The 18,274-nt window shown below is 48.0% G+C and overlaps 7 protein-coding genes across 7 annotated transcripts; 3 read left to right on the top strand and 4 right to left on the bottom strand.

Annotated features, from left to right (window-relative positions):
- Positions 1 to 109: 109 nt before the first annotated feature.
- Positions 110 to 966, bottom strand: CI109_105330 (uncharacterized protein; the record flags this gene model as incomplete). Its single annotated transcript, XM_032008463.2, has 3 exons — positions 110 to 215; positions 444 to 519; positions 873 to 966. 3 exons carry the CDS (start codon positions 964 to 966, stop codon positions 110 to 112), a joined length of 276 nt encoding a protein of 91 aa, XP_031857259.2.
- Positions 967 to 1,353: 387 nt separating this feature from the next.
- On the top strand, positions 1,354 to 2,165 carry CI109_105329 (uncharacterized protein; the record flags this gene model as incomplete). The annotated part of the gene is made up of 5 exons (XM_032008464.1): positions 1,354 to 1,396; positions 1,462 to 1,472; positions 1,715 to 1,769; positions 1,833 to 1,946; positions 2,026 to 2,165. 5 exons carry the CDS (start codon positions 1,354 to 1,356, stop codon positions 2,163 to 2,165), a joined length of 363 nt encoding a protein of 120 aa, XP_031857260.1.
- A 6,764-nt stretch (positions 2,166 to 8,929) lies between these two features.
- CI109_105328 (uncharacterized protein) lies at positions 8,930 to 10,300 on the top strand (the record flags this gene model as incomplete). The annotated part of the gene is made up of 4 exons (XM_032006158.1): positions 8,930 to 9,201; positions 9,337 to 9,443; positions 9,590 to 9,981; positions 10,109 to 10,300. 4 exons carry the CDS (start codon positions 8,930 to 8,932, stop codon positions 10,298 to 10,300), a joined length of 963 nt encoding a protein of 320 aa, XP_031859552.1.
- A 185-nt stretch (positions 10,301 to 10,485) lies between these two features.
- CI109_105327 (uncharacterized protein) lies at positions 10,486 to 11,980 on the bottom strand (the record flags this gene model as incomplete). The annotated part of the gene is made up of 5 exons (XM_032006157.1): positions 10,486 to 10,491; positions 10,554 to 10,673; positions 10,732 to 10,927; positions 11,056 to 11,453; positions 11,687 to 11,980. The coding sequence occupies 5 exons, from the start codon at positions 11,978 to 11,980 to the stop codon at positions 10,486 to 10,488; spliced, it is 1,014 nt and encodes a 337-aa protein (XP_031859551.1).
- A 380-nt stretch (positions 11,981 to 12,360) lies between these two features.
- On the bottom strand, positions 12,361 to 14,138 carry CI109_105326 (uncharacterized protein; the record flags this gene model as incomplete). Its single annotated transcript, XM_032006156.1, has 7 exons — positions 12,361 to 12,513; positions 12,565 to 12,647; positions 12,708 to 12,819; positions 12,883 to 12,989; positions 13,052 to 13,631; positions 13,692 to 13,802; positions 13,860 to 14,138. The coding sequence occupies 7 exons, from the start codon at positions 14,136 to 14,138 to the stop codon at positions 12,361 to 12,363; spliced, it is 1,425 nt and encodes a 474-aa protein (XP_031859550.1).
- Positions 14,139 to 14,542: 404 nt separating this feature from the next.
- Positions 14,543 to 16,293, top strand: CI109_105325 (uncharacterized protein; the record flags this gene model as incomplete). Its single annotated transcript, XM_032006155.1, has 10 exons — positions 14,543 to 14,668; positions 14,756 to 14,848; positions 14,937 to 15,113; positions 15,217 to 15,303; positions 15,357 to 15,422; positions 15,483 to 15,583; positions 15,640 to 15,660; positions 15,725 to 15,921; positions 15,988 to 16,096; positions 16,170 to 16,293. 10 exons carry the CDS (start codon positions 14,543 to 14,545, stop codon positions 16,291 to 16,293), a joined length of 1,101 nt encoding a protein of 366 aa, XP_031859549.1.
- Positions 16,294 to 16,710: 417 nt separating this feature from the next.
- CI109_105324 (uncharacterized protein) lies at positions 16,711 to 18,186 on the bottom strand (the record flags this gene model as incomplete). Its single annotated transcript, XM_032006154.1, has 4 exons — positions 16,711 to 16,839; positions 16,981 to 17,412; positions 17,538 to 17,744; positions 17,890 to 18,186. 4 exons carry the CDS (start codon positions 18,184 to 18,186, stop codon positions 16,711 to 16,713), a joined length of 1,065 nt encoding a protein of 354 aa, XP_031859548.1.
- Positions 18,187 to 18,274: the final 88 nt, after the last annotated feature.

Here is an 18,274-nt window from a genome sequence, read left to right as displayed (position 1 = left end):
ATATGACGTGGGTCATGTGAACGAGACGTCGATTCTTGAAATGGTATCATTACATGCTATCGCTCCTGCTCCTGCCCCTGCCTAAATACTCGATCTAATGCCAATCTTTTTAGATAGCATGTGCCGTTTGACTGGCCTTGCTAGCTTCCCATGCAATGTTCTCCTTTTCTCGGTTCTCAAGGAGGACCTTCTTCTTGGCTGCTAACATTTCGTTTCTGTGTGGTAGGAGGCGATGTAGATGTGTGGTGAGGGAGTTGTCGAGATGGGCGTACGATCAATCGAGTTCAGTTGAGTTGCGAAAAGAGAAAAGGAGGAATGGTGAGCGAGGTAGGTGCACGCGAAGGGACAGATGTCAGTAGGGAGTGACAGCGGTAGCAGATCAAAGAAGAAGGGAAGGCTCATCATCAGCTTTCTAGTTTGTGCGACGCAGACTCTGAACGCACTGTTTTTGTTCGGCTGTGTAAGCACCCGCTCCGAGAAGACCGAAAGCCATAACGGCGTAGGCGTGACCGTGGAAGGCTGCGACAAGGATCGTTAGCACAAGGTTGGGCTTTCTGTACAGAGTCATCATGGCTGCAGTATCGTCGAGCGAGAGGAAGTGAAGGGCAAGGCCTATTGCAGTAGAGAGGACGCATAGATGGGACGGCACGGAACGCTGAGCAGTCTCAAGGTGAAGGAGTGTCGGACCATCTCAACCAAGAGCCAAACCACTGTCGCCCTGTCGTGACAGCGTATAGCTCGAGGTAAGACCGCATCAGAAACAGCATTCCGAGCCAACGTTCACCAGGAAACATCACTTCCAGATGGTTGTCCTCCTCCCTTGATATTACACAAGAACCAATCACCAAAATCCAACCCCACACCATACTCACCCTCAAAGATGGGTCGATGTTGTAATCCCAATTGGAAACATCTCGCTCCGAAACCGAATGCGCTGAAACCCAGGATGGTAGAGATGAGAGCCATGGGTGATGATGTGTGTTTGGGCGCTGTCGGAATGGAGATTCTTGGCAGTTGAGGGCGAGTTCAAGTGGGTCGTGAGCCGTACGTATGTATGCTATGCAAGATGTGTGTGGTGTTGTGATCTGCTATGTATGTATGGATACGTTTGTTGTTGCAGCAATATAGTTGTAGCAAGATTGTATGCACTATGCACCTACGAGCGAGTGAGCAGCAGTGGTGGTTGCAATTCGGAGTTTTCACGAAAACGCCGCATTCTGATAGGCTCGTCTCGCTTTCCGTCTTCACCCTGCAACCACACACTCACTCCAATCAATCTCACTCGTTGATCATCTCATAAAACACATCCTACTTCCTTACTTTGCATATCTACTCAACCGTAACAAAGTCAAGATGAAGTCTACAGCACCCGCTCAGTCCTCTCACATGCCTGGTCGTGAGTTATCTGTGTTGGAATAGTCCAAGGATGGTAGACTGATGATGATTGGACGAATTTAATAGCCGCCCGATATGTAAGTTTGTCATGTCAATCTTCGATCTAAAGCAAGCGAGAATGGAGGAGAGGGATATGATGGGATTCGAGGGACGAACGGGCGATACGAGCATATCGTGAGGAAGAAAAGAGGTCGAGATGGTGTCGAAGAGAGGAGATCGGTGTGGGGTAATGAGAACGGAGACGTCGTCAAGGGAGATGTGGAACAGCGAACAAGGCCAACACGGAGGATCATATGCTGATACATGTACTCTCTTACAGGTCGGGTGGTGGGGTGACATGGGAGGTTTGAAGCAAAAGGGTATCAAGACCTACGGTATGTGATTTTAATCAACTCTTAATCAGAACTGACAACTGATGATCGGATCGCATTGTGTAGGTGTCTCTCCCTATCGTCAACGAGCCATGGCCGGTGCTTGGTCAGGTTACGTCTTCAACGGTTACAAGCGAGCGATGGCCCAAGCTCCTTACATTGCTCCTCCTATGCTTTTCTGTAAGTGCAACCTGCTTCCCTGTTTTCTCTGGTTCCAGGTCAACATGGGACATCGCTGACATCCCTTTACATCTCATAGTCTACGGCGTCTACTACTGGGCCAAGACAAAGTACGAGTACAACAACTCCAAGCAGGGACACTACGACCGACTCGTCGAGGAGGGTCACATCAAGCCTGGAGAGTTTGAGAGGCCTACCGTTGAGCCTTTGGCTCATTAGGTTGTGCGGGACGAGGTGATATGCATGGATTTTGATATTTCGACTTTGTTGATCGTTGATATGGTGTGATCAAGAGGCTTAAGGCTTAAGAGGCTGAACATTGGGGAGGAGAATGTGTGGAATGCGTAGGGCTGAACTGATAAAGCACTAACAGCAGTTGAACACTGTGAATGAGAGGGCGTCGAACTCGCTGACCAGTTTGATACCATGGCGTTGTATATTTACACGATCATACGGATGGGCTTGCTTCGGGGAGAACAATGCGAACCGATGAGGAAGAAGATCTTGATCCATCCGTTTGTAAAGTGTCCGGGCGGCCAACATCGCACGGCGCTTCGCAACAGAGATCGTCAACATGGAGGATAACCCCGTTCGGACATCCTTGATAAGCAAGGGGGCAAATCGCTTGGACGTCTCTACCGACACCGCTAGAGCAATCATCAGAATGAGATTGCCTTACAATCCCATAGCTAAGCTAAACAACCAGGCGACCTCTTACCTTGACTTAAGCTGATGTTACATCGTCCCTTCTGTTGACCACAACAAAGCTGACCCGAAACGCCTGGCTCGCGTATTGTGAATGGTCATTTGGGAAACACACTTAGGTCGACCTGAACATCAAAAGGCGTGGATGGAGTCTAGGTAAACCGGGACACTGTTGGAACGGTGGCAGGTGGATAACTTCCACCCATATTGGACGCCATTTTGGAGAGTCTTCACTATGCTCAAGCGACAAATGACTTACTGTGTTCCACAACAAGCCCTCCTTTGACTCCACATGAGGTGCTCCCTCGTCCTCGAAGCTGAGAAAGATGGCCATTCAGCTATGGCATTTCACATCCCCAACTAAGCATTCGAGATCGGTCAGAAAGAGCATGACATCACAGCTGCAGAGCAATCCTTTCGCTCAGTAGGGGAAAGGGAAGCCGTTTCAAAGCGTGGTGCACAACGCTGTGCAGCGTCGATACTGTCATTTGACATCACTGTATCCTTTTACTTGCTTGGAAGGCCTTTGTCTTCACCTATGCCCACCTCGTCTTCTCACTGCCTATTCGAGCTGTATAAAGCGCAGATCAGCCACAGCAATTCCATCTTTTCTTTTCCTCTCATCATTTACTACCTCAATATCAGCAAGTTGTCCCCAAATATCAGATCACATTTCACACCAACCTGCTACTGAAACATCACTCACATCTTTGCCCCATGTCGATGCCCAGTGAGACACAAGATTCAACCTCCTCCAAGCCCTGCATTGCCAGACTTCCAGGGGTACCCAGGATCAAGACTTTGCTCGATTCAGTTACAAAGGATGTTCCAAATCCCAAATACGTCCCTTGTGCTATTTTTTACGATAAAATGGATTATCATCCGGGGAAACCCTGTGCATTTAGAGCTCAATATAGAATTGCAAGCAGAGACCAGGACACCAAGGCCCAAGAGTTCCCTCCCCATCATGAATTTGACAACTGTGAATTCAGATATCTCTCTGACAAGTCCTTTGAAACAGTGTTCACAGAAGGATTTCGCCGTTACCTCTGTTCTTTGGGTTTGGCATCTGGGCAAAACCTACCGGACAAGAAGTGGAAATTGGGGAAATGGGATTTGAGTGCTGAGCATGAGGAGGGCCAAGTGTATCTCAGAGCTGCAGAAGATGAGAAATACTCATCCTTGCACTCAGGCTCTGATAGTACTACAATGTCTCATGGGAAGCACAAGTTTGTGCCGGATGATGGTATGACTGTCCAAGAAGCACTTGATCAAGAGAGAAACGACAGACCAAGCTACTTCCTTAGCGAGATCAAACAGAACCGTGGAAATCTCAATCCTGAAGAAGTCACCAGCATCTCAATGTTGTTTTCATTGCGTCCTTCTTATGCAACAACACCAAAGCCATGGTCTGTCAACTATTTTGAGGAGTCTCAATCAGATCTGCTCTCTGAAGAAGCCTTCCAGCAGACAGTCAGGACTTTGTTGCCATTCATGGATAAGATGGTGGAAGAAAATGTGGCCTTGCCACACAGTGAAGAATGGGCTGTGGGCAAATACTATGTGCATGCCAAAGCTACTCCTCAAGATGGGATTCCCAATCTTGCACACTTTGACATCTCAAGGGTGTGATTATGGGCCCCAATAACATCGTAAGATGGGAGATGTAGGTTTGGGCGGCTTGGTAGATTTTTATGATGGTTTGAGGTATCAGTGACTTAGATGCAACATGTCAGTTCCAAGATCTACCACCCTTGACCTGCTTTACTTTTTCCTTGAGTCCTGCTTTTATGATCGATCTTATGATCAGTGATTGTTGTCATGTCTTTGTTACCTTTCCGTTCAATTAGTCCTGGTCTCAGTCAGCTTCTGTCTGCTAATCAGCCTGGTCATCAAAGGGTTACACAGTAGTATGGATAGAGGTTGGACATTGCAAAAATGTAGCTGTTGTGACAGACATTGACAACAGACTTGAGAACAGCACAAGATTGCCAGTGTGAAGCCTAGCAGTGCCCCAGTCAAACCTTCAAGGTAAGAGCAGCATTTAGCAGTAATGACGTGTCATACAGGGGGTGGATGTGGCACCTCATCAGCAACCAATTGCAAGCACACTGTAGCCCTGTGCGGAGGCATAACCATCCTTTGTATGCAAGGGAGAGTTCATCCTTTGTGTGGTGCTGGAGACTACCTCTGACAAAGATGATGAAGGGCACTTAGCATGTTGTTGCCACTCTGAGTTTTCTTTCCTCAATTATCATTAACATCACGTCAAACAGATTCATGACTTTTAGCGGCCTCAACTGAGTTATTATATAGCCAACTTCTTGCTCCATGTCATCAGCTTTACATTCCCAAGCTCAAACCACTACCACAAAACCCCTTACCACACTCCATGTACCGACAATCCAATCCTTGCTTGATGAGGCAGCAGTCAGTCAGGGCAAGAATGCCGGCAGCTATGTAGCTAGCAGATTCTATCATGGCAATCATGAGATTCCTGGTTTCACAGTTTGGTTCAAACATCCTCAAGGTGCCCAGACAAACCAAGACCAGGCATCATCCTCAAAGGATAATCCCTCTATTGCTGATGCCAACAAGAGAGATCTCCAGCTTCTGTCAAACGAAAGCTTTCAGAAGGTATTCAAGAAGGCAATTCCGGCATCATTGGCTTGGCTGGCATCTGGCGGCAACAAGTCAGATGACAAGAACAGCCCTGCACAGAAAGAGTGGGAATCAGTCAAACAGGAGTGTAGAGACTGGGATCTTGGTGCGTACAAATGGAAAGATCCAGATGGAGGGGAGGAGGCATACATAGTTGGTGCATACACAGACAATGCTGCTCCAAAAAGGGACCAACTCACACAATCTTGGGTTGAATTGCCCTCCAATCAGTCACAAGACCCTCTCACTTCATTGGCAGATTCAGAGGTCCAGAGCAACGAGTCAGCCGGTTTGCAACCAGCGGGAATCACCCTTCAGAGTCTTCTCAACATGGGTAGGGACGAAGCAGATGGATTCTACACCCCTGTTTCAGTCTTCCAGAATCGGAATGGCTCAAAGGCTGAAGAGGTTACCAGCGTCAGCATCAACTTCCTTGTTTACCCCAATTACCCAAGCAGGTCGACAGCTCACAAGCATCAGGATCCATTGACCAGTTTCTTTGACAAGACACAACAAAAACTCCTGTCAGAAGATTCCTTCCGCAAGACAATTGGCCATGTTGGATCAGTTTTGGATGATGTCGTGAACAGCCATGCAATTGACCCTGAGCTAAGAGAGGGAGATCTCAAGATGTTGGTCAAGTCAACATCCAAGTGTGATAAGAGTGTTGCTGTATCATTTGAAATCTCAAGGGCATAGAGACATAGTGTGTTCTGGTGTGGACAATTGGGCAAAATTAGGTGCATTTTATGTTATCAGTTGAGGGGTAGAGGCAGATCGTGTGCCTGAAGTGTTGGTGGAAATGTGGCCAATAAGAAGTATTGACAGGATAGTACAAGAGTGAAGGTCTGGAGAGCACTGTCAAGCTCCAGCTAGAGATGTAAATATGCAAAGTGGTGTTGTCACTTTCGTTGCTTCCTCTTCATGCTATATGCACAAATTTTGAAGTTGTAGCAGCCTTCATGTTTGTAGGTTGTGAAATTGCCCTGATCAACTTGTGAAGTTACCTGTCACTATTTGCTGTTGACACCACAATGCCAAGTGATTGCCTACCAAGTTATGGCACCATTGCGTGGTTCTTTGTTGTGCTGACAAGCATAAAGCACTTCCTCATTGGAAGCACTTCTGCTCTTGAGAAGACAGACCTGATCCTTTGTTGGGTCATGAAGCACTGACATCAGTATAGTAGAATTTTCAGATTATGCACCAGCTTCATGTTACTATTTTCCAACTACAGACAAGAATCTGACTTTCTCTGTCAATTCACCAAACCAACAATGTCAAGTTATAACAATTCAAGTTCCCACTACAGCAGCACCAGCAATGGTGAGTACAAGAATTTGAACACATCCTAACTTGGGTGGTGGACTTGCATTGCGCTTAAACACCACCCATCCACATGACTATATGTTTACTGTAAACTGATTTGTGATACTACTGTAAAGGCTCCACTGTTCAACATCAGCGCAGACACTATCCTGTTGCCTGCACTGGATGTAGGCAAGCAGGGATTGATTGTGTCAGGACATATGAGAATTGGCTCTATACCACAACCAAAGCAGATCAAAAAGTTGCCTCCAATCCATTTATCAATCATCGGGTCATACAAAGACATGGAAAGAGGTGTGATAATTGCATTTTTGAAAAGAGGTCGCCATGTGTTCTGTCTATTGGCCCTGTTCCATTACAACCTAGTTCACAAGATGAACAATCAGAGTCAGCCGCTAATACTAGCAACAGCCAAAGAGTGTGATGTAGGTCAGGAAGGTCACAGTGGGGGCATGACTTGTAAGAGTCAGAGAAGAGCTGTAGTGTAGCATGTATTTGTAAGGGCTGTCACACCATACAGATATCTGCATCTGCTGTATGTCTATACAATCATCTTTCAAGATCACACATCTCATGGTACACCTTGTTATATACATGATGAGCTCTCCCATATGACCCATGACACCTCCCCCTACAGAGTTCAACTTCTATTATGCTACGAGATATCTCATCACCTGTGTGATCCTACAAGCACCCAAGAAAACACTATTACTTGGTCTTGTGGCTTCTGCTTGCCAATTCAGTCTCCAGACGGTTGACTTTCTCCTCTGACACCCTCAAGAGGTCCTTCATCCTCCAGGCCTCCTTCGCTGAATCCTCCCATTCCTTCTGCAAGAACTGCTTGGTCTTCTCCCAGTTCTGGCTTTGATCTGACCAGTTATCGTTTTCACTCTTGGACACACTCAACTCCACCTGCAGTTTCTCTACCTCACTTTTCAATTGCTGAATCTGCAAGGACATTGCATTCCTGGAGGTTGTCCCCTCAAACCCTGCATTGGAGGAAGATGTGTTGGTCTGGGTGGCAACACTGCCAAGGGTGGTTCCTGTGGAATTCTGGTGAGAAGCTTCTCTGGCGTGTGACCGGGTGTTGTAAGGCATGATGAGTGATTGAATGAGGTTTTGTGTGGTCGGAGTATTGGGTGATTTGGTAAGATGTTGTTATTGGGGATGAAAATCAAAGTCAAAGTGGGCCAAAAGGGATACAGTGGCAATCAGCCTTCATATAGTACACGAGCGGTGAGGTGGGCTGCAAGATTGCAGGTTTGTATCTCCCTAATAATGAAAGGCACAACAAGAACTCAAAGGTAGTTGTCAGGGGCGTCACACCGACCAGCCAATGACCAAGATTCGACCCAAAACAGTATTGTAGATGTGAAGTTCGCGTGTGTCATGGACTTAAGGGTATAACATATATACAGCTAAGTCGAGACTGATCGGGTGACTACTAAGATCGTGGCTACGGTGGCTAAGTTCATGTACTACGGTGAAGACTAAAATCGAGAATCACTGGGGGTTTGTTCTCTTGACTACGGTTGTTCCTTCATCTATATCCCTTTGCGATTCTCGCTTGTTCTCGGTTATGTTCATGTTCCCGGTTGCCAATTGCTGCAAGGCCATATTCTGGACTCACATGTATTGGTAAAGATCTAAGATTCGCGGTACGACGATGTGATAGTTCTAAGTTCGTATAAACGCGTCGAGGTTTTATGAATTACGACGAGTTTTGTGGCATGTTCGCGATTATCGGTATACGGTCGTGACAGTAGTTCAAACAGGTAACAACTATATAGGGGTAGGAAGACATTATGGACATCACAAACTTTTGTTACATTCCCCTGGTCACAAAAGAACAACTTATGGCAAGCATAATAGGAATCGGAGCACCATTAACAGCCACTCGTTGCATGTCTCAGCCACCCACCTACATTGTGCCAGACCATCACACCACATCAGATCCAATAGGCTGATCAGATATTCCTCTTCTGTCTCTGTAGCATTGTAGCTGAGCATGGACTGCCATACTGGCTGATTACATATGCAAAGCCTTGTTCGCGACAAACTGATTGCATGTTGCCGTAGGCGAATCCGCGATGCATTCATTGTATCGTGGCACCCCGCAAGGCGCTGGCTTGGCGTGGCGACAGTGCGCCGTTCGGGCGCCGGTCGGTACCCGCGCATCAGTCCAACAGAGTGGAGGACGTCCGCTCGTACAAGGTATATAAATCACCTATGGAGCGGCGTGAAATGGAATCTTGGACGTCATGTAATACAGCATAACACAGATCAAGATGTCGAACCATACCGAGGAACAACACGCTCATCAATGTGTTCATGACCATGGTCATAATCATCAACACCCGCCCGACGAAGACGAGCACGAACACGAACACGTACAAGGAGAACGAGACCAACCTGGACACCTACACGACCACCAACACCAACATCAACATCAATGCCACGGCCATGATCATGGACAAGGACATTCACATGAACACGGTCATACACATGGACAAGGAGACGATCTGTGGTCCGGACGAGATTATATGTCAATGCCTGGTGTGTGAGTGATCACTATACTTTCGCCCCTACAACATTACCCACGCCACATTCAACGTCTTTATAATAGTCAAGATGGCCAAACCATAGGTACAGCTGCTGATGATCACCTCACCTTTCGAATGTTTCGACAATGTAGCAAGGAAACAGCGGTGATCTCGACGGAGACCGTAATCTATGCTTTGACATCTGCAGGGTTGACCAAGGAAGATGTTGCGAAGTTGGACTTGCTCGAGATTGGATGTGGTGAGTGCGATCCTTCCCAAGACCAAGACATCCCATTATCATTTCACTTCACTTCTCGTCGTCCTGCATTGTGCAAATATCACCAATCAAGTGTGACATGAAGCGAGCACGAGCTGTTGCTGATCTGTCCATCGTATAAATGTCAGGCCCAGGAGCAGTCACCACTAACCTCCTCCATCACTTCTCCACCATCCACGCTATCGACACCTCTCCTTCCATGCTCACTTCTTTCTCAACCCATCACCCACCTTCCTCCAATCCAAAACTCACCTACTCACTCCACAGCCTCTCATCTTCCTCGCCAAAAGCATTCGATTCCCGCGAACCTATGTTATCACCCACTGTAGATGATCCAGAGCGGAAGATCGTCCCGCCCAGAAACAGGTTCGATGTCGCCGTTGCTAATTTGGTATTGCATCATGTGGATGATGTCAAGAGTTTCATGGAGGGTGTGGTAGGGTTGTTAAAGTCCGGTGGATGGATTGTGTTTACCGAATTTGGAAGGGACGAAAGTGAAGGTTATAATAACGATGCAAAAGTGAGTTAGTTGTGAACCACCTCCTCCTCCACACCCGACCGTCTCCCAGGTACTCCATTATGATGAACCAGTCTTATATCTGGGGAGCGCGACGTGAGAACTCAAGACTGATATAATTGCCTCGCAGACCCTCCCCGATGGCTCTGTCAACGCCCCTAACCACTTCCACCCAGCCTACACGACCGAAACACTCTCAACCGTGCTGACCGACGCGGGCTTGGACGACGTTCACGCAGAAGTCAAAGGGAGATTACCAGTCTTCGGAGTTGATAAACCATATCAGCCTCCTGGTCTTGTCGTGAGAGGGAGAAAACCTTGAGCAGGATCAGACATCTTAGCGGACCTCGTAATGTTGTGTATTTCGTGTGATTCGGTAGAGGATGAACTGGATACGCCTAACACCTGGTACAGGTCAAAGTATAATGCATATATGGGTATCGAGTTTCGAAGGAAGTACACTTGGAGACGCAATGAGACGGAACGGAATATACAACACAACACAGCTCAGATCTGTACACCGCAACCGCATCAGCACTGAACTCATCTGGGATTGAAGACACTGCGCAACTCACCAAAGACAACTCGAGAGTCCACACTCGTCTAGCCCAGACTTTGACGGTCATAGTTTCGCCCTTTTTGGAAGTAGTACTAGCAGGAACTTGAACTTCCACACCGTCCCACCAGCATTTCCTCTGTCCACCGAAGAGATGATCAGCTTCAATCTGTACTGGGACTGGTTAGCTAACTCACAGCAGGCTTTCTCCAGAACAACAACAGCTTTTGCGCAGTGCTCATTTGAGGAGCATCAATGTATGGTAGTGTACCGTCTTCGGGTTTCTCGGGGTGGATGATACCGGTCTTGAGGAGGACCAGTGCCATGGAGGAGATGACGTTACGGGTGGGCTCGCACGCTCGGAATCCCCACTCGTCGTCACGGTTGAATCCGCTGCGGGAGGGGCGTAGGGCAATCAGCATAAGAAACGCAGAGACACGAGGTAGGAAGTGAAAGCGGGGAAGGATACCGTGTTCGTGGAAGAAAGACGGGAGGCGACCGCGATAGTCTACAACACTCACCTCATACAGAGCATGTCGATCAAATGTCTTTCAGCCAAATTCGACGAACTGTCAACATTTCTCTCCAAGGCCGCAAAGATCAACTTCTTATCTTCCAACGCTTTCCCACAATTCTTCTTCATAGCTCTCAATTCAGCATTAGCCAGTCCTGTTGGGATATCGGTCTTTGCCAATCCACCAGGTTTGGTGATTGAGAAGTATTCGAGCTCTTCCCGAAGGACGATGATAGCCTGTTTTGATAATAAGGGGTTTTGGGAGAGGTCCGAAGTTGGGTCAGAGGGTGAGTTGGGGATAGCTTGTTGAGCGTGGAATAGACCGGGGGAGGTGGGCGTGCCGTAGAATAGGGTTTGGGCGGAAGACCAGAAATCGAGAATGTATTGGAAACAGTCCGGATCGAACTGTTAGCGGGGAGAAGGGACCCGTAGACCAGAGCGAAATGAAAAGGTTAGGAGAAAGGGAAGACAATTGGTGAAACAATTAACAGAGAGAGAATAGGACAAGTCAATCAACGTCAGCACTGTCCATGAACAATTCGATCTCAATGCTTTGTTGCCAACCCGCTCGGTCTTCCGAAAGGCAATTACCGTGTCCCGCCCTCTTCAAAATATAGTAAGCAGAAAGCAACACTCACGTCAACAGTGAACACTCCGTCATCCGCACCTTCCCAACTTGCCGGCTTACTCAACACCAACCCTTGTGGGAAGAGACCCAACAACACACTTTCCGGCAACAACATCAACGTCTCCCTCTCGACGGGGAAGATCCTCCCTCGCAAATCGAGGTTGAGCCTTGTGAGTAATTGTGGGTTCGTTGAGGTAGGATAGAGTGGAGAGGGGGAGTAAGAGGTCGGTTGAACAGAGGTGATTGGAGATGAGGAGGTGTCCGGGACAGAGGTGATAGGGTTGGAAGAGGCTGGAAGAGCCATTTTGTCTGATCGTCCTGTGGATTCTTGTCGAGACGATCAAGTATGCGATTGAGAGTGGATATCCGTGTGCGTAAACGAGTGGCGGCGCGCGAGAAGTATGTCAATATGGGATGGAAGAGTGGATGTAAAAGGATCGTGGTGAGTTGGAAGATGAGAAAGGGAAAGAATGGGATAATAACGGCAAGTTGAGCCTTGTTTTGAACCGACACGCGCTCAGACACTCTTCAAACCCATTTGTGGCAATATCCCGTGCATGCTATCAAATACCGCTTCATTGCCTTCAAACGTAGAGGTCATATTGACTATGACTATAAAGCTTTCAAAGCGTCTTCTCGAGCATGTTATTAGATGCATCTATGCTTGTATGCAGCAACAACCATCTACACCTCGACAACGTCCATGTCGTCCTCTTCGTCCTCTTCGTCCTCTTCCTTCGGGGCAACTTTGACAAGCTCCTCGACCTGATCTGCCTTCGTATCATGCCCCTCATCTCGCTGAAGCAGACCAACCAATCGCTCGATGGAGTTGATAATCTATGGTACATGTCAGCTATTGTCCCGTAACAAAGAGATCGGTTAGCTCACCTGTTGGTCTTTCTCCACTTTGTGCGCTTCTCGAACAACATAGTATGCTCCTCTATTTCGAAGCGCTTCTCGTCCGGTGAAAGCTGTTCGGGCAAGTTATTAGGTTCTACTGCTTACTGCAGAAGCAATAAAGGGCAACTCACTGGTAGATAGGAGAAGCAGGATTTCGATACACATCATCCGAAGGACTGTGTCACGCTCCCGTTCCTTGGTAGGCGGGAGGAATTGCAATGTCGGAGGGAGTTTCTCCATCTCCTGTTGATACAACAATAAATTAGCGACAAATTCCACTCGATTGACCACAATTGGCCCACTCACATCATCGTCGTACTCCTCCGGACCCATCAAAGGACTCAACACCCAAGGCAAAACGTCCACGCCCTTGACCTTTCTAGTGGGGTCAGAAGGGAGACGAACTCGGTCATCTACAATACATCCCAGATATCAGCTGAGCATCACAGTATGTGATAGCACCGTTTCGACTCACGTTCACTTGCCAACAACCAACCCATACTTCCCCTGTCCATCGCACAGTTCTTGATACATCCCAACGCACCTCCCCTTCTAATCGTATCAGAATGTTCCGTGAACACCACAATCTTTGACAGCAAGGGTTCGTCCTCTTCTGAGGGTTCTGCCGAAGACGGTTGAGGGAACGGTGGTCTTGGGACGAGAAGAAGTTGACGCGTAGCGGGCGCCATTGAGATATTTGCGAAAACCGATGCCAGGAAATGACAATCTCCCTTTCGTTTGCCTTTCCCCTCAGTCACACCTTCCGCTGCACCATCTTCGAAAGCTTGTACAAGAGCTCGGATAGCTTCGATATCTCGTTCATCCTCCTGACCCACTTCTGCGTTGACAGGGCCGTATGAGGGGTCTCGGAAATCGGGATGTATAGTGGACGATGATGAAGCAGAGGCAGGAAGGAAGTATGGAGGGAAATGTTTGGATTTGGGAAGGGGAACGAGAGGGATGGTAAGGTTGGTCAAGGAGGAGACGAGGGAAGTGTGAGATGTGATATTGGACAAAAGCATCGACGTGAGAGGAGAGAGCGGAGAGGTAGTGTACTGTCAAGCTCACGACGTCAGTAGGTGGACTGAGGTAGGTGACAAGGGAGGGACACTCACAGATGTGTACGAAACGATCCAGATCATAAACTCGGCGTCAACTAGATGTCTAGCGACGGCGAGTGTATCAGAAAGGTTGATCAAAGCCGACAGAGCATCGTGCGCGATGGCCTTCACGAACCGCCATCAGTCCCATACACACCAAGACATTGGTTAAGCCGAACCTACCGCTTGATCTCGACAAAGTACCATCAGATCTTTCAGGGCCTTGACTTTTAACTCATCCTCCTCTTGTCCCACCTTTCTCTTCTCGGGCAACAGACCCCCATTCGTACCAGCTCCATTGGCGGTCTGTCCAGATGTGGTCGGGGCAAACGAAGAAGGTACAAAGATCTTTCGGTTCGGCGATGATTTGGGTGTATGACCAAGAAGGTTCTGCAAAGCCAAATGTCGAGCAGAGGGGTTCGGTGAGTCCAAGAACTGGAACAATTCGGTGAGTGAGGCCATTATGTTTCCGTCAATGTGTGTGCAAAGTCAAATAGAAAGATGGAGAGGGATAAGTAATGTTATCGTCCTTCTTTGTCATCTGCCAGGTTGATATTTCACCAACTTTTGTTCAACTTTCCCACGGTCACACTCCCTCACCATTCCGAAGAATCGACCATACGCGAGATTCGTTTCAACATACATCCACAAGCAACACCAACTTCTGACCTTGGCTTCTAATCCTGTTCATCTTACTATATCAATAACAGGCAGCGCTCGACTCACCCAAATTTCACTCACCAAGGTCCTCCTGAGAGAGAGCCCGTCCACCAAAACCTTCGAAAAGCGAGAGGTCTAGCTATCAACAGAGCTCATCATCCACATTCTCCTTCCCCTTCCTCCGTTACTCCCCTCCCTCAATCACGATGCTCGGCTCCTTCAGAGCACCCGCTAAAGACATCGAGCTCGTCAACCCTCCCCCCGACTCTATATCCCAGATCGAATTCTCCCCCAATGCCGATATCTTAGCGGTGGGAAGTTGGGACAACAACGTGAGTCGGGAAACTTGCTAAATTCAATGCTTTGGACCATAATATCAAAGAGTCTGTTGGCTGATCCTGGTGTCTTCTGGACTGTAGGTCCGATTGTACGATGTCAACTCCCAAGGACAGTCACAGGGGAAGGCGATGTACTCACATCAAGCGCCGGTGCTTGATCTAACTTGGTCAAAGGTAAGTACACACTTAGAATCTCGGCTACGACACTGCCAACCAATAATGGATACGACAAGCTGATCATTTGTCTGGTGCTGGCGTGTAGGATGGCCAATACGTCTTTTCAGCAGGATGCGATAACGCAGCGCAGATGTACAATGTCCAAACGCAACAAGCTCAACAGGTCGCTCAGCACGATGCACCTATAAAATGTATTCAGTATGCAGAAGTTCCAGGGAGCGGACCGGTATTGATCACAGCAGGATGGGATAAGCAGCTGAAGGTGAGTCGGCCACTGAGACCATCTAGGGCTGCTCCTCGATGTTAAAGCGCTTTGTGCGCTCTATGAAGCGTGTAGGTTTAATAGCTAACACTTTCGGTCGCAGTACTGGGATTTGAGATCACCAAACCCAATTGCCTCAATCACATTATCAGATAGAGCATATGCCTTGGATGTCGCACAATCGATGCTTGTGAGTGGCGACCCCTCTCAAATTCTTTGGACGTCTGCTGATGACACTAACAGGTCTGCGCGACGGGAGACCGCCAAATCCATGTTGTCAACCTTTCTAGTCCTACGACCATCTTCAAGGTTAGCTGGGCTGTCAATCGCGATATCGTGGTCAATTAGCTGACTGGTTGCAATACGCAGAGCATCGAATCACCGTTGAAATGGCAAACACGGGTGGTCAAGTGTTTCCCAACAGGAGACGCTTATGCGGTTGGCAGTGTAGAAGGACGTGTCGCCATCCAGTGAGTGAAACTGCGAAAATGTATATGACCTTGCACTGACAAACGACTCTTGGCAGATATCCGGGTGGTGATGAGAAGTAGGTTCCAGATTGTTCCACTGCTTATGTGAACGAATTCTAACCTATACCTTATGACCTGTAGGAAAAACTACTCATTCAAATGTCATCGATACGATATCCCCACCGGCAGTATGCCCGGTACACCTGCCATCTCACAATCCCAACACGTCTTCGCTATCAACGCCATCACATTCCACAAAGTCCAAGGAACATTCTGTACAGGTGGTAGTGATGGAAGTCTGACATTCTGGGATGGTATCGCGAGGACAAAATTGAAGAGTGAGCTCACTCCTCTCCCCCATCTTTGGTGACGAGCTTAGCTGACGCGATTGGTTTACGTCTTAGCTTTCAGTTGTAAAGAGCTGAATAATGGAGATACGGATGCTAGACCACCACAGTTCGGTACTCCTATCGTCTCCACTTCATTCAACCACACACACGAGATCGTCGCATAGTGAGTCTACGATGTTACTCAACAGCACCCTTTGTTCGAGCATTTGACTAATGTGTTTTGTGCTCTCCCTCAGTGCTCTTTCATACGATTGGTCGAAGGGTCACGGAGGTGTTCCACCCGCTGGTCAAAATACGACAAAAGTCATGTTACACCCCGTCAAGCCTGAAGAGGTCAACAAGAAGCCCAAGAGGCCGTAAAGTGGGGAGGTGGACAATGAATAGAACTGCATGGGCATAGATACATGTTCGGTGGGCGTTGGTGTATGTTACGCTGAAGAGAGTGACGAACGAATGGAGAAGGAGGTGGGGTACCCTCGATATACTATAACCCTGTTCGAGGAGTATGAGTATGGACACGACGGTCTACCTGCGCCTCAATATAGGTATAACTTGATAATGCATGATTATGACGAAATGTCTTGCGATTATATTGGCAGCCTCGATGCCTTGAAAGAGGACGAAAGTCAACTGTCGGTGAACAGCCTGCAGGAGGTGATGCAATGATGATGCAAATGCATATGCACAGTGCGTACATCTCTTTCTGACAGATAATCCCACTCGCCCTATCGAACGAGTGTAATACCTGTCCGAAGAAATGACCTTTACCCAACCCGATCACAGCTTTCCATTCTGATATCTCCACCATATCTTAGGAGCGAGTTGCCAATCATGTTTCATAAGATCGGGATGGAATACGTCGAAATCGTGTTTCTCCAATCGTTTGAGATAGTTTTCCGCCGGCACCTGAATGCGTATCGTCTACTCAGCACATTGTTCCACTAACCACTGTCCATGTATTGATTGTAGAAAGAGGTAATGAAACTCTCTGTGTTGGAATGTAGATCACCAAATCCGGAGGGGGTGGGAGGGGGAAGTGATACTTACAGCTGATAAGAACAAAGGCATCACAGTACTCGGCACGACCTTCCCTCCAGTCTCTTTCAGATCCCTCCTCGCAGTTATGAGCTCGTCCATCCCTCTCGTTCCTATATCCCAACAAGCGTCCCTAATCCCCGTAGCTTCTGCTCCTTTTCTCAAAACTTGTTCTTCCACTATAGAGTGTTTTTCCGCCAGATCGGATGGGATGTTGATTTGTCGCTTGGACGAGATCAAGATGGGTAAGTTACGAAGTAACGATACGGTCGTGAGGAGCGTAGAGAGATGTGAGAGGGTATGGGAGATGTGCGCTGTGGTAGAGTGGGAAGGTGGGAGGAGGAGGGGGAGTGGACCGAGAAGAAGAGCGGTAGAGAGGGGGGTGTAGGTGGATAGGTGGGATTCGAATGTTGGTGAGGAGGGAGGTAAGGAGAGGGTTTTAGCCTATCGAGCGATATCAATACAAAACGTCAGAGTCAGTGATTGAACATATGATAGCCAACTCTCAATCGTTCATTCACTGGACCTGGCAAAAGGCAGAACGAGAATATCGTTCTCCCCCAACTCACCCTAACATCGATCATCTGACTCAGATAATACTTCTGAATCGGTCTATTTCTCCTCGTCTCAGCCAACAGCACCGCCACTGGATGTTGTGGGATCGGCGTATCTGAGTTATTTGAGAAGATGGCTTTGAGCGCATCTCGCCAGAATTGGAATCGGATAGAAGCGAGAGCTGGTTGAGTGATCGTTGTGCTGATCGAATGGAGTTCGAGCTGTGCGTGTGCGCATGTCAATCAGCTTCGATCTACGTCGTAAGTGCAAGGGTGGCACGATGTTGGACGATTCATGTGTTTGAGGAAATGGGTTTACTGTTCTTCGAGAGTAGACGAAGACGAGGTACAGTGATGCCCTACTCACGTTAAACGCCCTATAAGCCAACCACCAACTCCTCTCCCTCTTTGGCCAGAAATACGAACATAACCAAGCTTCCGGATCTAATCTCTGAACAAGCGACGAACAATATTCCAAGGGAGCTTGAGGTCCGCCAGACGAAGAGGGGATGTTGAGTGACGGTTTGGCGGAAGTGGGTGGAGGAGGGGGTTGGTAGGGCGATGAAGCGTATGATCGGGCTAGCGATGGTGCGATGAGAGAATAAGCGACGTTGGTACGAGAACAGCTCGCTGTGAAACGAGAAGTGAGAGTCGCGGCTCGCATGTTTGATGTTTGGAGGGGTTGGAGAGAGATAGTGTCTGTGAAGTTGAGAGACAAAGTCACAAATGTTGAATGGACAGGAGCCATCGAC

This window comes from Kwoniella shandongensis, chromosome 9 (assembly GCF_008629635.2).
Source record: "Kwoniella shandongensis chromosome 9, complete sequence".
Taxonomy (NCBI): Eukaryota; Fungi; Basidiomycota; class Tremellomycetes; order Tremellales; family Cryptococcaceae; genus Kwoniella; species Kwoniella shandongensis.
Note: the sequence above shows the minus strand (reverse complement) of the source record. Positions and strands in the feature narration are given on the sequence as shown.